The 16,725-nt window shown below is 41.2% G+C and overlaps 1 protein-coding gene across 1 annotated transcript in view; it reads left to right on the top strand.

Annotated features, from left to right (window-relative positions):
- LOC309367252 (CUB and sushi domain-containing protein 1-like) overlaps positions 1-16,725 on the top strand; it is a 401,610-nt gene that overhangs the window by 264,808 nt on the left and 120,077 nt on the right. Inside the window, exon 3 of the mRNA XM_081906663.1 lies at positions 9,803-9,915. Within this exon, the coding sequence (XP_081762789.1) occupies positions 9,803-9,915 (113 nt within the window). The remainder of the gene's footprint in view (positions 1-9,802; positions 9,916-16,725) is intronic.

Below are 16,725 nucleotides of genomic sequence, written 5' to 3'. Positions count from 1 at the left end.
CATTTCACTTATTCATCCCCTCCAATATTTATTTTAATACAGATTGCGTATGTTTCATTTGATAGCTCAAAAGCCCCCTTTTGCAATATAATAGTTGTCAGAGTTCCTACAAAATGAAAAAGGTACAATAATGAACACATTTGTGGCACATTTAAGGTCTAACCTTTCTTCTGACATTGCATTATCTTTCTGTAATGCTGCTCTTGAAGTGAAAATAAAAGAGCAATTTGCATCTGAAGTGCACCATCATTCTCCGGCCATTGAAAATGCCAACTCAAAAACCAGATCCGCTTCTTCCTAGCTGTCAGTCAATAACAATTTTAGGCTGCAGTTCTAGACATACTGAATGAGGATCTAGTCCCACTGAACTCAATGGGACTGACTTATGAATAACATGTATATGATTACACAGTATCATAGTTCATATGGACAACCCATATGACAACCACCCATTGGTGTTGATGGTGGGGAGGATATACTGAGCTGAATAAATCTGAATGAAGGGGAGAAAGTACCGAAAACAGTTCAACTATGGCAGCTCTGCAATATCAATAAACAAATTACATGGAAAACTAGTTTTTATTGACTTGGGTCTGGGGAAAGAAGAATTACCAGGAAAAGGAAAAAAGAAAACCTATGGTAGAGAAAGGTATCCTGTATCCTGATGCCCCAAGTTACTCAGTTAAAGTTCCATTTATTTCAGGGAAATTGACTTCTAAGAAAGTCTGTATGCATATGAGTGTGGGTGAACAAGGGTCAGGCAGAATTAATCCTCCAAATGCACTGTTGCATTTGCAGAAGCAAAAATTATCAATTTTCAGGGGTAGGCTACCAAAAGTTCATAAGTTGTTGTGAGGTCTGTTTCCCTAAGCTTTGTTTAACTGTTTACTTCCATTGTAAACTATTTTTTCACTATCAGGCTGTGAGAACCTACTCCCACTGCAAAAAAACAAAATTTACAAACAGTTAAAGGAAGGGAGCAGCTTAAAGAAAAATAGCCAATGGCAATACAATTGGCAAGCAGCCCCATGGACCTTACTAAAACAAATAAAAATGGCTGCCCTTAAAATTGGCCCGATCTTGAACTGAAAAACAAAATACACCATATGAAATCATATTTTACCAATATGAGGCCATATAAAACCATATTTAAATATTTAAACAATAATTTAACTCAATGTACATTTCTAAATATACTGGATTCTAAATGCACTGGATTCTGGAAAAGATGAACAGCTTTGTACTCTATTGCAAAATTCAGAGAAGTGCAGAGTCTAAAGGCTACCCATACATAAAACATTACAGACCATGGATCCATAATATGAACCTATGATGTAAGAGAAGAGTTACTAGAGACATCAACAAATTCAAATCCAGCTTTATGGCAGGATTTACCTGCTTGCTTTTGTGTGAATAAAGGTTTTGGAAAGCGATCTCTTCCGTCTCTATATAAGGGGCAGGCTAGCAGATAATGTGTGTCATCTTCCATCTGTGGTTGACCACAAATACAAAGTGTGTCTGTGTACGTGATGTAGTTGCAGTGGCCATCCAAGACTGTGGTGGGAAATGCAACTCAATAAAGTCATTTCTTGAGTTAGGGGGAGTTTGGTCAAATAACTAGCTCTAAAATGCTCTGTTCTCAAGAGTGCATACTAAGGGGAGTTTTTTTGCTGTTTCTAATTAGTCTCCAGGTCCCTTATGGATTCTATCCAGAGGAGCCAAACCCTTAGATGAAACTTATTCAATTTCAAAGCAGAGCTCAGTTCTAGAAAATAATACCCTAAAACATCTTGACAAGCTGCTTTCCAGAGTTGGTTATCATCCAATTCCATATAGCACAGCACAGGAAAATGCTCAACAGGCATACTACTAGTCTGTCCTTGTCTTAATTGTTGGCCATCCAGGTTCTGTACAAAGAGCTGCTAATATTCCTGATGGCCCAGAGTATAGCTTCCAAAATAAAAAAATTCTGCACAGTTTCCAAAACTTTAATGGAGTTCAGATGAGAGCTCCAGATTTCAACACCATAGAAAATCTGAGTAAGCACTTTGCCACCAAGTTGCTGGAAATGAGAGGCGACTGAGTAGATGAGACCGCATTTTATGCCTCTTGGGTTTTGGGACAATAGTAGTAGATGGTACCTTTCAACAGCTTTGTGTTATATCTTTCAAGTTATTTAGGCAAAATGAAATTAAAGTTACTTAGCTGCGGTAGAATTCAAACCACATTTGCCTCCACATATTGGTTTTCATTGAATTCAGTTAGATGAACCCTGAATACAGCTTTGTTTTTGAAAATGGTACTTGCCAGAAGCACTGTGAGTTTATCTAATTATCGGAGATCTAAAAAGCAGCAGCACAGAGACTATCAGGGGATTTGAACAGATTTTGTCTTCTTGACACTTGTTTTACTTAACATTCTACGTTTAATCGTTGAGGAACGTCCTATCATGCCTTTAAACCTGGCAAAATATTATAATTTTCATGCTAAAAGATACACAAGGGAACCGAAAGGTGCATGAAGTAAGCAATGAATCCCTAAGCAACACGTTTGGCATATAAACAATTTTAATTTGGGATATGCCTTTATAACTCTACCGAAAAGATGTGCAATGAGCACTTGGGAGTCACCGCTATTAATAAAAAAGTGATGTTGTAACTTGCCATCTGCTCTTATTTTATAAAAATCTCAAGTATCCAGTAATCAAGTAACTTTCAAATGTCTACTGGGAGCTTAGATTGACTGAGACTTGTGTTTGAAAGGGATTTGGGAGCTGAAATAGAACCAAATGCATGGCATTTCTTTGAGGCAGAAAAAGCTGCTGAAGTTGATATTGTCCCAGATCAGGAAATAGGTTGGATTTTTTGCCTCGCTGATTCACTCCTTTGAGGTTGTGTGAATGGCTTAACCAAACCTGAATGCTGGAGAGGCTGTTGAGAAAAGGACTCATTTTATCATAACTGGTGGTGATGGTGGTAAAAATGAAGGGGGGAAGTTATAAAAGGCACTTTATATGGCGGGGGGATAGCTCTGCTATTATTATTTGATTGTCCAGATATGGATGTATATCACCAAGAGCTTATCATGGAGCTCCGCTAACCCAGAAATGATGCTTCAGGTTAAGAACTTTGCTTCAGGATAAGAACAGAAATCGGGCTCCAGCAGCACGGCAGCAGCAGGAGGCCCCATTAGCTAAAGTGGTGCTTCAGGTTAAGAACAGTTTCAGGTTAAGTACGGACCTCCGGAACGAATTAAGTACTTAACCCGAGGTACCACTGTAGGTTTCTTCCTGCTTTATATTTCCGGGTCAGCTCTGTGGCTCTAAGAGCAATTGCCTTTTTGGCTTTTAGTGAGGTTTCGAGCTGAGGGTTTTTTTTACTCTTTTCTCCTAGTATAACAGTGCCATGTGAGGGCAGGGATGCACCCTTCCAATCAGTCTGATTTGAAGGATGCATGCCTGTTGCTTCCTCCTCACACAGCTCTGTCCCCCCCCCCCGAAAAAATGCACCCAGGGCCATTGCCCCAGCAGCCCCCCACACACTACACCCCTGATAAAGGCTGCCTTTGAGGCCAATCTCCCCCACCCACCTGGAGCTAAGGTCACAGGAAATGAGGGGGATGCACAAAGCCCACCTACTCATAATTGTGCTGTGGCCTAGGGAAAAGAGCTATGTATGCCTTTATTTCCCACAGGTGTGCTGGTCCCGGGGGCTAACTGAGAGGCGAGGTCCGAGTCCAGTCCGAGGTCGATGGTGCAATATGAAGGTAGTCCGTAGAAGTCGAAGCTGGGTGCAGGGCAGGGCGTCAGGTGAGGTCAGGAGCTCCGGCAGGGAAGCAGGTCATGGATCAGGCTGGAACTGACAACCAATGATGTTGCTCCTGCAACTTGGGACTGGGGCTGGCTGGCTTTTATCTCCCCCGAGGTATAGGGTGGACCTGATCCTCAGGTGACTCGCCTCTCCTAGCCTGGAGGCAAGCACTCCTCCTGCGGGAAATTAGTTCTCTCCACCTCTCTGCCCTGAACCTCTGCAGCTCAGGAGAGGCTGGAGGGTTACCAGACCCAGAGACAACCTCAGCTTCCTCTGATAGGGCTAAGAGTGGAGCACCTGCAGGCAATGGGTCCTCCTCAGGGGCCAAAGCAGACTCAGCTGGTGCCTGCACCTGAGGATCCAGCACAGGTGAGGACCCTTCAGGCTCATGCCCCAGCCCTGGCTCAGCTGGTTCTGGAGGCGGGGAATCCTGTACAGGCTGGGATTCCTCAGGTTCAGCCTCTGAATCCGATTCCCAGGCCATCACAACAGGCCAGGGATGGTGGGCACTGTAGTGACTGCAGTTTTTGCCTTACATTAATGTTGGTTCCCACATCAATAGTTGGTTCCTTCTGTGGGTGTTTCATTGGTTTACACTTTAAGTTTAACCTAGTTCAACCCAGCCCTTGTGTCTGTGTCTTTATTTGGCCATCAGGTCACAAATGAAAATGTTTTAAATGTTTATTTGTTCCAAAGGTGTGAGTAAATTCTTTTTTTGACTGCTTCCCTTTGATTTGCTCTAGCAGTATCCCCCATTCGCCCCCATATGAACTGATAAGCCATTTGAAAAATTACCTGATTTCTTGCATATATTTTTTTCTGGAGGAATTTTCTGATCTAATCTGAGAGGAGCTTTGAGAAGCTAAACCAGCATCTACAAAGGTTTTAATTGAAATTGAGAGCTTTTGAAAGTGAGTACAGTAGCTGTAACCATAATATTACCCACTTTTGAGAAGGATATATCTGTGCTCCTAAGGCAGAGATAACTAAAATACTATGCAGAATTTCAGATATTTTCAAAATGCAATCCTTCAATTATGCTAGGTGACCTGACAATATTGGGTGACAATTTAAATTAAGGTTTGAATAAAATGTCTTCTAGCACAATGGAAGATGGAATTAATGTTCCCTGCCTTATGAATAAATTCACCTTTCTAATAAGGTTAAATAATTGAATGATTATGGATGTTAATATGACAGAGGAGTCTTTCCAAGAAAATATATTTTCTCTGGGATATATATGACGGTATCTTTTTGAACTATCAAACTCCAAATAAAATAACTTCATTTCCAACAAAAGTTTATTCACTTACTTTTTTAAAAAAAAGTTTACTCTAAAAAATAAGGTAGAGGTGAAAGGCTAAAGCTGGAGTTTGCATTCTCATGGAGAATGGTAAAAAAACAAAAACATTAAGCACAATATCATTTTTATTTCTCATTTCTTTAAAGAGACCACATGCTCGTTTCTTCCATTGCTTGATTTTGACTGGATCACTTCATTAGACCACTGCTTTATAGTGTCATAATCACATTTGGAAACAGAGAAAGGTTATGGCCTGTACTCACATCTGAAAGAATTAAGTGATGAGATTATGGAAGGGCATATATTATATGATACATACATACATACATACTTTGGACTTGGCTAAGTGTACCCAAATACGGAAAATAAATTGAAAATTGGTGTTAGAAGCTAGACACTGTTCTATAAAGAGCACCTATAAAAGGAGTTTTCCAGAAGAAATACAACTGAATGAGGTGCAAAATGCTTTCATGGAGGTGTGCAACAGGTTTTTTGGGTATGTTCATCCCATTACTGTATTTTAGTGCTGTTTTTGCTTTGCTTTCATTGAAACTGGATACATTTTGTAGATTATTTGTTTAACTCAACGTATGTTTCATTTTCATTGGCTACCATTTTTTTAAAAAATACTGCCAACTTTCAAAAGGTAGTGTACAGGAACTACCCTTAAAGCAGTCATATAGCCTTTGAAGTATACACACTTCATAAAAAAAGTAGTTTGTGTCAGAACAACTTCAGTATTCCTTGAAATCAGATGAAGTAGACATATTGGCTGTCATTTGTCAATAATACAGGTCTCATAGGCAGACATCATCCTAGAGGTGGAAATATTTACTAAAACAAAATAAGATCAAGATATAGTCACCATGGCACTGCATAAATACATCCTGAAATTTAGTGCAGCATGTGTGTGTACGAAATATATCAAGTCAATAGATATTAAAAAATTATACACCTCTCAATATTAGCCACCTGCTGTCTTTTCAAAAATAATCAAGTTACGTGGATAGAAAAATAGTAGACTGCTTTGAGAATTTGTAGTCAGTGTTACTGATAATGAACTTTGAGGTCTGTTGGGATGTGCCTTTGAGCACAAACAAAACATCTGGTCATTAAAGGACTGATATCACAACAAAGAAGACAAAAAGATTCAGACTTTGGCAGGGGTGCTGAGTTGAATTCAAATACCTGGGGGGGGGGGACTCAGGTAAGGCCTAACCTGCATAATCAATCACAACACACACACACAAACCATTTGAATGGCAACACCCATCAAATTTGTAGGAGCCTGGATCCCTCAAAAAGTTTATTGACGGGGGGGGGGGGGCAAAGGGACTTCGGCCCCTAGTAGTTGGCTCTTACAGTCTTTGGTAATGGTAGCTTATTATGTTAATGCTATAGTGTATAGTTCTGACTCAAGCCTATTATTTAAGGCAGGCATCCCCAAACTCTGCCTTCCAGATGTTTCGGAACTACAATTCCCATCATCCCTGACCACTGGTCCTGTTAACCAGGGATGCTGGGAGTTGTAGCCCCAAAACAGCTGGAGGGCCGAGTTTGGGGATGCCTGCTTTTAAGGCTACTTGTCCTACAACTTTTCTTTGCACAGCTGTGCACTAGTATCACAGTTTGCCAGCAATGTTTAAAAATCATACAAGTGCCTTCTTTCCTACATGCACCCTGTTGGGAAGTCATATGTCAGGGGACTGCCATCCGAACAGGGAAGGGAAGCTGAGGGGGAGTTGGTTTACAGGCAACCTCCGAAAATCTTGTGAAGCAGTTCCTTTTCCTGTGGTGGGGAAAGCCACACCTCCAGTGGAGAAGAGGAGAAGGGACCAGAGGATGCTGCTGGGAGCCTCAGCACCACTCCTGGTCAAGCCGGCCAGGAGGGAAGCATGCCTCTTCCGTCGCCCACCCTGCGCAGAGGTGTAAAATGCAAAGAAGGAAGGAAAAGGCTGGGGATGACTAAGCTATTATGTTGGGGGGAGGATCCGGAAACAACCATGCCCAGATTCTGCTAGTGATTAAGGCAGACATAAACTTGTGGTACTGCACTGTAAATAGTTTTGCACCAAAATAAAAACCTGTAAAAGACAGGTCGGAGCCCTGACTGGTTACTCATGAGCAGCCACCATTGCCATCTGACATCATAATTTCATTTTCACATGGAGTTGATATACATGGGCTTTTCTCTCTAGCAGTGTATACTTCTGTGGAGAATCCAGTATTGTGTGACCCACATTCACTTTCTGTTCCTACCCATGGGGCATATGGGGGACTGCAGGGGTGAGGAGAGGAATGAGAAATCTTGTTATGCAAGCTGAAATATATTCTGCTTATGCATGGAAAACATGGGATACAACTTTCTGTAAACTACAGTTTTGGAAGAATTTGCTAACAATTATACTTCAAAAGATTTCTGGAACATACATGTGAATATTTAATGGAATAAGCCATTGTTGGTGACAGAACTGCATGCCTCTCCAGTCAGAAGTAAGGTCCTTTATGTTAAATGGAAATTACTCACTGCTAAATGTGCATAGATCTGCAGTCTTTGAGAATTAATCCTCCTTTGCTAGAGGTTGCATACCTTTTGATTTGGGAATGCTGTTGTCTGTGTAGGTGGGTTCCCACGAGGCAAGACACAGTAATAACAGCAAGAACCTTTATTGACCTAACAGAACTAGACAACAGAGGCAAAGCAACTGCTTATATACATTTCTGAAAGCATGGGCCACTCCCACTCCCAACATGATTGGCTATCTAAACTTTCAAGCTGTGAATCATAACTCAGAGTTTAAGGGCCAATGACAGAGGCCCAAATCCTGAATTGTTCTTTGATTGGATATCATGTATCGAATCAGAACACGGGCTCAGAATCCTTAGTCCAGACTCAAGCTCAGGCAAACACAGACCACTGAATACATAACAGGACTTGCCACATGATCTACATAATAATATTTACCTCTCTAATGCTCATGAAACCTCCTTAACTGGTTTTGCCTGGCCATCTGTTAGATATTCTGTACCTGTGATTTCTGCATTGCAGCAGGTTGAAATGGCCCATCCAACTCTGCAATTCTATGACCCAGTTGACATTAACCACATGGGTGTGTTTGTACATGCTTACCTACACAGACTGTGTGGGCATCTTTCCATATGAGCAGGTTACCATGCACAGAATCTCCCATGTGTTTCAGAATCACAGCAGCAACTGCGCCAACAGCTTAATCTAAAAAAATTGGGCAATTATGTTTTCACTAATACCACCTATTTCTAACTTCACAGTTTATTAAGACCGTCCTTTTTCAAAGAAAAGTAAGCAAAGAAAAACTATTTGAACATGAATATTTTAAAGCCTTCAGATTTAGTTCTATTGTCACCTTGCACTGTGCATTCAAATAGAGATAGTTTTCTTGCTTGGTTTTTCCTGTCTAGATATAACTCCTGGATTAGGGACAGTTTCACAATATGCCACAATGGATATGCCTAAAATGGTCTGTGCAAAGCAGTTCCACATACTAAGGAGCCTATGTGCATCCTCACAACTTATCAGGGTTCAGTTTCCTCAGAAAGGTGTATTTAGGATATATGGTTTATTTACACATATATGCAACCTGAGCCTATGAAAGGGGCTCACAGCATTAACATCCCAAGAGGTTCTTGCTTCTCCCATAGCCACAGCCTTGGATTCCAGCAGAAATCAGGCGTGGTTCTTCCTTTTAGCTGCCCAGCCTGCAGCCTGCAGCTTCTCATTTCTAGTTCACACACAACTCAACTCTTGCCTTTGTCTTTCTAACCACCAGTGAGTTGAGGGCGGGAGGCCCACCCATTTTTATCTAGCACAGAGCCACTTCCTTTGTTACCTTAGTGGCCCATACTTAGAGGGCCATTACCAAGAAACTTGCTATTCCAGCAATTTGAATCCTTGCCAGAGCCAAGAATTTAAAGGGACTCAGACATACAGCATAACCGCCCCCTCCTCTCAACTCACAAAATTTTTGCTACTCTTTTGTGGCATTATTTTATGTACCAGCCGGTCATATTCAGTGCACATGACAAGTGCAAGAAGTGCTGCTTTCAGAGCAATGGGTTTCGTGTGCTTTGGCACAAAGCTAAACATTTGACAGTGTCACTTTGAGAATAGAGAGCTTCAACTGCCTGGGTTCGCTCAAGAAGGAATGAAAATGCAAAAACACTATCCAAACAGCAGCACAGGCAGCAAACCAAAGAGCAGTGGCTATGGGCAGTTGTGAAAAGTAAAAACAAACCAACTAACCATGATTAATTGTTTGGGGAGAGATGTTGGCTCCATCCCCCAAATCATTTCCAAGGTTAGTATCTAAACCAGTAGTACACTCAGGCCAACATTAATTTACACGCATAGACACACACGTAGACCTCCCTGCTGGGAAGAGAGCAGAGCAGAGCTCAAGTCCTCTTTAATTATAGTCAGGATGAAGGGTGCCCTCCCCCAGCTCAGATGTGAAGTGTGCTATTAAAAAGTTTTCAAAAGATTTAGAAATATCAGTGGAGTACCTCCAGATGCTTTTTCAAGTCTTCAGATATTCATCAAAGAAGAGGCTGCCAATATAAACATTTAAATGATGCTCTTTGGGAGTTTTGTTGTTGTTGTTGTTACAATTAATAACAAATACTGTGGTTTCTTTTTGTCCCTTGCATCTTGCAGGCTTTCTGGGTTTCAGCTGCCATCCTCCATAGTGAGCACAGGATCAATTATGACTCTCTGCTTCACTACAGACTTCGCTGTGAGTGCTCAAGGATTCAAGGCGATATACGAAGGTAGGGTTCAATAACTATTTTTGAATGATCTATTGAAGAAACTTGGGAGGAAAAATGTACAGAGTGGTTGGTGAGCCTGTTTTTCCTGTGGATTGACCTGAATCCCAAATTTGAAGGATTATATTTTGTTTATTGGAGTTACCTGTCTTGGTCATATCTGTACTAGAATATATTGGAATAACATGGTAAAAAATTGTATTCAGTGAGTGGACTAGACTGGTATTTATTCAAACCCTTGCATGTTTGTTTCACCTTTATCTTTATATGGATTTGGTTTATTGTACATTATGTTTTCTGAATTCTGGAGAACTTGATGGATATGCATAGACTCCTGAATATGCATTCAAAAGTTGGTATGTTTTCTAGGCACTGATTAATGTGCTTTTCCAGTAGGAGCGGGGAGTAATTCAGATTTTTTTTAAAGATACCACTACTACTATGATGTGCAGTTTCTATTCTGAGTTCAGATTTTCATAAATCTCTTTCCCCAAGGGGGTAAAAGAGATAAAATCATTTGCACAAGAACGCTACAGCTGAAAACAATGGAATTATTCCAAACTTAGTAGAGAGCGAAACTTGTGGTCATTCATAGCAGAGTTTTGTTTTGCTTATTTGATTTAGAAAACAGCTTGCTTGTTTCAGAAAATGTTTGGCATGATAATGTTGATATTTGTTGCTCTGCAGTTGTGAGGCATTTGATTCTGAAGTTTTGTAATGGTTGCCGGTCTACATTTCCTGGTTGAAGTTTGTGTTTGCTTTGGCATGGAGAAGTGTATGAAAGAAGGCTTTTATAGAAATTGTTAAGTTTTGAAAATATTTGGTGTTCTCCTGCAAATAATAATAAAATAATAATTAAAAAAAATACACACACAAAAAAACCCAAGCTTAGGCCCAGGACTGGGCAATCTATGAGGCAAGGTGAGACAACCACCTCAGGTGGCAAGGTCTACCTGGGCAGCTATGCAGATGTTGACCTTTCTTCCTCACCCCCCTAATTCTGATGTAGATCTTTCCTGACCCACTTTTTCCCTGACAAGGAGGGGGAATGCCATTTGGGAGTCTGTCTCAAGTGATGAAATGTCTTGGGCCAGCCCTGCCTCGTCTTTAAAGACATAGACTATTTAACTAAGCCTCTGGATTTCATGGTGTGTCTTGGTGCTATGGTCTTTAGAGGTGCTATGCTATGGAGGAAACCCTATTATTTTGAAATCACCCTTCTAAGCTTCAATATATAAAAGATCAGTAACAACTCTTATTTAGAATGCATCTAATAATAATATAAGTTCTAAGGATTTGATAACACATTTATTGGTGGCAGATAGAAAAACAAAACTAATTGTTATGGAAAGATATCTTTCTATCTTTCTATGGGGGGGGGGAACAAACCACTGTCTCCAAATGTTTGATACAAGGAAAAGCGCAGCAGCAAGATTTTATTCAACATATGATGGACACGGGACAATGTGAGGCAAACAATGAAGTGGTGAGAAGGGTGTGACTGGGGTGATTTACCCTAATTAATTATCCACAGTTGATGAAAACATCTGGAACCATTATGTAAGATTTAGATAAGATATATATGAGAGAGATGCTGTATTATTTGAAGCATTTCCGTAATGGTTTTCTGGTTATGGAGTATAATATCATATTGCACTTTTATTAGAAGACCCTATTTAGAAGACATAGGTCTCTGTGTATTTCTTCCTACTGGATGTCAGTTTTCTTCTAACCCATTCAGTGTGTGTTGGCTATAGGATAAAATATAATCCCTTGTGAAATTCCAGCAATGTCAGCCTGTGGCAGGGCTTTTTCTTGGGGGGGGGGGGGACTCACTGCAACTCAGTTCTAGCACCTTTCAGGTGGGTGCCATTGTCATTCTAAAGAGAAGGAGGGAGGTGTTCCTGCTGCGTTCCAGAACCCCTGTTGTCAATGTGCTAATTAAACAAACTCACCTAAATAAGTGCTCGATACTTATGCATAATTTTGGTAGAATTCAGCTGCGAAATGATCAAAATCAGGTGTCTTTTATTCTGAAGATTCTTAATCTGATTTATGAATTCCTGTGGGAAATTGCAGCATTTAGTTCCTCAATTATCTTAAATCTAAACTTTGGGGATCTGCAGTTCGTTAAAAAAAATAATAATAATGTGTCACATCCTGAGGTCTCTCAGTTTGATATAAGTGGCTGAAAAACAAAATAATCATTTTTATATCTTCTACACTATTAGCTAATTTCCCAGAGGGTTTCTTCACTGGAGGAATTATATCCAATTTCTGCTTCCTTGCTAGTTGATGAGTATCTGCTTTAGCTCATTTTTCAAAATGTTTTTGTTGCAAAACTTGGCATGTTGGGAAGAGTAAAACTGTCTGCAGCCCCTGCCCTGACGCTTCCATTCATTTGTATATTCCACACACACAAAAGACTTTGTTTCCCCATCTGCTTCTGTATGGCATGTTGCCATTATCCCCATTACTAAGGAAATTAGGCTGGTGCTTCTTTACATTGGGATACACATACAAATGTTTGTACCATTGAGATGTCATGCAGAGGAACCACATCTTATTGAAAGCAATGCAGTGCAGAGTAAAAACATACATGTTTAGATGTACAGTCAGATACAAATGTGGGTGTAGTTCATTTGCACTGCATTATTTACCTTCAGTGGAATGTTGATTCGAATGCACATCCCAGTGTAAGGTAATTCATTTGCCTTGGCTATATTCTGTTAATAAATAAAATAAAATCAGGTAACATTGAGAAAGGGATGCGGGTGACACTGTGGGTCAAAACCACTGAGCCTCTTGGGCTTGCCAGTCAGAAGGTCGGCGGTTCAAATCCCTTCAACGGGGTGATCTCCCAGCTCCTGCCAACCTAGCAGTTCGAAAGCACATCAAAAATGCAAGTAGATAAATAGGTATCGCTCCAGCGGGTAGGTAAACGGTGTTTCCATGCACTGTTCTGGTTTCACCAGAAGCGGCTTAGTCGTGCTGGCCACATGACCTGGAAAAATTGTCTGTGGACAAACGCTGGCTCCCTTGGCCTGTAAAGCGAGATGAGCGCTGCAACCCCAGAGTCATCTACAACTGGACTTAACTGTCAGGGGTCCTTTACCTTTTTAACATTGAGCCACAGCTTTTCGCCTTGGTATGGCCGTTGAAAGCCCTCAACACCAGCAATCTGAGAGTCCTCAACACCACCTCTGAGACCAACTGTGTGAGCTCAGACAAGCAGGGAGAGTGCTTTTTAGTGAGGCAGGCAGTAAACCAGTAGAATCTCTAATCTGTCACAATTACTCAGTGCCAGGAAGAAACATGCTACCCCCCAACCAGACAGAAAGTCTGGAGAGAGAGGGGGAGAGAGAGAGGGAGAGAGAGAGAGAGAGAGAGAGAGAGAGAGAGAGATATCATATAGATCACAGCAACTCCCCCTCCCATAAAACCTTGTGTCAAGCAGTTAAGAAAATTGGATGAAAATGATTGTTTCTCTGCTTTTCATCCAAGCGTAGAGCTTTCTGAAATGCCTCAAGGGGCGTTCTAGAAAGCTGTGCACTTTTCTGAGCTCGTCCACTGAGGCACAGGTCAGATAAAGACCTGAACATTGGGACAAATCTCCTGTGTTATTCCTCGTAGTGGATTGGTATGGTGGGGCACTTTTGTACACACACACACACACACACACACACACACACACACAGTAAGCAGCGGCATCTCTCCTGCTGGAAGGTCAGCTAAGCACCTCTATCCTCACCACACTGTCCACTACTGGTCACTCCCAAATTCATCTTGCTGCATTTGAGAAAGATCTTGTCCCAGCCTATGCGAAGCATAAGCAATATCCCTTTTCATATACTCTGCAATACACACTCAGCCCTAGGATGGCCATGTGTTCTCCTTTACAGGGTACAGTTGTGTATGAACCGACCCAGACCCTGCGCTTGTCACTTGAAGTGCTTCTCTATGTCCCCCATCCCAGAGAGGTCCGGAGGGTGGCCAAAAGAGAACAGGCCTTTTTGTGGTGGCTCCCAATTATGGAATGCTCTCCCAAGAGAGGCTCGCGTGGTGCCATCACTACATGTATTGAGACACCAGGCAAAAACATTCCTTTTTACCCAAGCCTGTGGCTAGTAATCTATTGCCTATTAAAGTGTGGGAAAATAGACTGTTATTATGATGACTGTTTTTATTAGGGTGTCTGTCATTACGTTTTTTAATCATTGATATTCTGTAATGTGTTTTTAATGTTGTACACCACCCAGGGGACTGACTTTTGAACATTTTTTTCACTTGCTCCAGTATTTTAAAACGTGGTGTTCTTGCGTGAGGCCATCAGCTACTCCCATATAACTTCCGTGGGAACAGAACAGTGTCTGTAGAATAGATATCTCTATACTACACCCTGCTGCATAGATTACAGCTCAGGGAAATGGCTTTTTTGTTAGCAACCACAAAGAGGTGGGCGTCATTTAAGCCTTTCCTCTGGCTTCTGTAATTAGCAAAATATTGATGCTGCTTGTTTGTAGAGAGAGAATTTTCTGAAACTCTTGATGTTGAACTTTTCCGCACTGATGTTTTCTAATTATTATCTTACACCTTGATGAATAGCGAGGGTTTTTTAAAGAAGAAGAAGAGTTTGGATTTGATATCCCGCCTTTCACTCCCCTTCAGGAGTCTCAAAGCGGCTAACAATCTCCTTTCCCTTCCTCCCCCACAACAAACACTCTGCGAGGTGAGTGGGGCTGAGAGACTTCAAAGAAGTGTGACTGGCCCAAGGTCACCCAGCAGCTGCATGTGGAGGAGCGGAGACACGAACCCGGTTCTCCAGATTACATGACTACAGCTCTTAACCACTACACCACACTGGCTGTTCTGCTGTTCTGCTAAAAATATGGGCAATTCGTACATGCTATATGCAATATTATAATGTTATACACACACACATGACCACAGTTTCCTAAAGTAATCAGTACATAAGCATGTGTGCATGCACACACACACACACACACACACACACAGGATATGATCATATAAGACTACTGCTGGATTAGTACTTCTAAAATTAAGCTGCAGAAATATAGTGTCACATGGCTTGACTCTTCTATAATTAATATATTTATAATACATGCATTTTTGGTATAGTCTTGCATAGGCTTTTTTTCTTTTTTAAAAAGGCAATGCACAGGTGACTCAGACATAGGCAGATGCTTGATCCAATAGGCAGCCCAATGCAACTGAAGCATGATTGGATCAGAACCACCAGATTCCATGTATAAATTCATATAAAATGGATTCCTCTTCTACCTTCCTCTGACCATTTTTAGCTGTAGACAGTCTTGGCGGCCTCCATTGCTGACTTTAGTTTTGGCAGGCTTGCAATCTTGTCTCTCTCCATGCTATATCACAGTATGTGTTCTCTTCACCTGGCAATAGAACCACACTCTGTGCATGAAACATTAGGATTTGTATTTTGAAAGGAAGCTAGGAGAAACTGTTGCCCTTGAGCTCAGTCCCTTATCCAGTGTCCAACCTGATTTATGTTTTCCACTGCAGTGATCACCTAATCTGAACCTGAATGAAGTCTTGCAAAATGAAGTGCACACTGGGTTGAAAAACTTGTGCCATGATCTGGTAAACATTTTGAGAAAGAGAGGCAACTCTGCCTCTATTCAGACTTTAATCCTTTCCATTAGCAGCATTAGTCCTTTTGTTATCTCAACTGCTGCTGGTGCTTATAAAGTAGCATCCCTTTTAAAACACTTTCAGGAATTGTGTACCAGAATCAAACAAAAGATCAAAGCAAAAACAGCTCCTCCTTAAACCACACTTCCTTCTGTAGTATGGGCTCTAACTTATTTTTGACCCCCCATGACTTTTTCGTTACTTATAGTGATGCATCCTCACTATAAGTGAGGTCTGTTTGAGCATCTGCAAATCACAGAGTTTGTCCCTCTCTGCTTTCGGTGAGGTTAGCAGCAGATTAGGAAGCAAGCTCAATTTAGAAATGGGTCAGCAATTAGGAGCATATTTAAGAAACACTGGGAGTGGGGAAGGAATCATCCCTGTTCAAACATTCTAGGTTGTCTTATAATGCTGGCTGCAAAGGATCATGTTTCCTTAGGCTTTTTGCAGAATTATAGATATAAATTAAAGAGTACTCTTTGCACCCGTGCACACCTCTTTATTTGACACTGTAGAAGATATTCTGATAGAAATAGCATTAGATATGTATTGCATCTGAGTATCCCTGGTAAACTTTGTATTCTAAGTGAGGCATTTACAAGAGTCAGTGGTATAACTAGTCAGCAAGCTAGGTTTGTCTGAAGAGTCTAAACTAGATTTTGATTAGGCATACTGAAAATGACATTTTAAAAACCAAACAAAACCATGGTTGAATTCTTCCAATTACCAAGTTTCTCATGAATGCATGCCCAGCCATTCTATGAAGCAAGGCAAAGTCCTTGTCTCTGGCTGCAGATTGCGAAGGATGCTAGATCACACATCCCCTTCTCATCTGCTTCTGGGCTGCCTGCAAACCCACCCACAGACCCCACAGCTTGCCTGCTCTCCTGCATCAGTTCTTCACCCAATTCCAAAGAGGAAAAAGTAGACAGGTTCTGCCTGTCTGTGCCTGCAAGCAGCCTGGAAACACAGAAGCAAAAAATACTGTTGCCTGTTAAACTTTAAACTGTATCTCCTCCCCAGGGAGAGCCAGTGTGGTGTAGTGGTTAAGAGCGGTGGACTCATAATCTGGTGAACCGGGTTCGTGTCTCCGTTCTTCCACATGCAGCTGCTGGGTAACCTTGGGCCAGTCAC

Source organism: Podarcis melisellensis (assembly GCF_964234715.1).
Source record: "Podarcis melisellensis genome assembly, chromosome: 3".
In the NCBI taxonomy this organism is placed as follows: domain Eukaryota; kingdom Metazoa; phylum Chordata; class Lepidosauria; order Squamata; family Lacertidae; genus Podarcis; species Podarcis melisellensis.
Note: the sequence above shows the minus strand (reverse complement) of the source record. Positions and strands in the feature narration are given on the sequence as shown.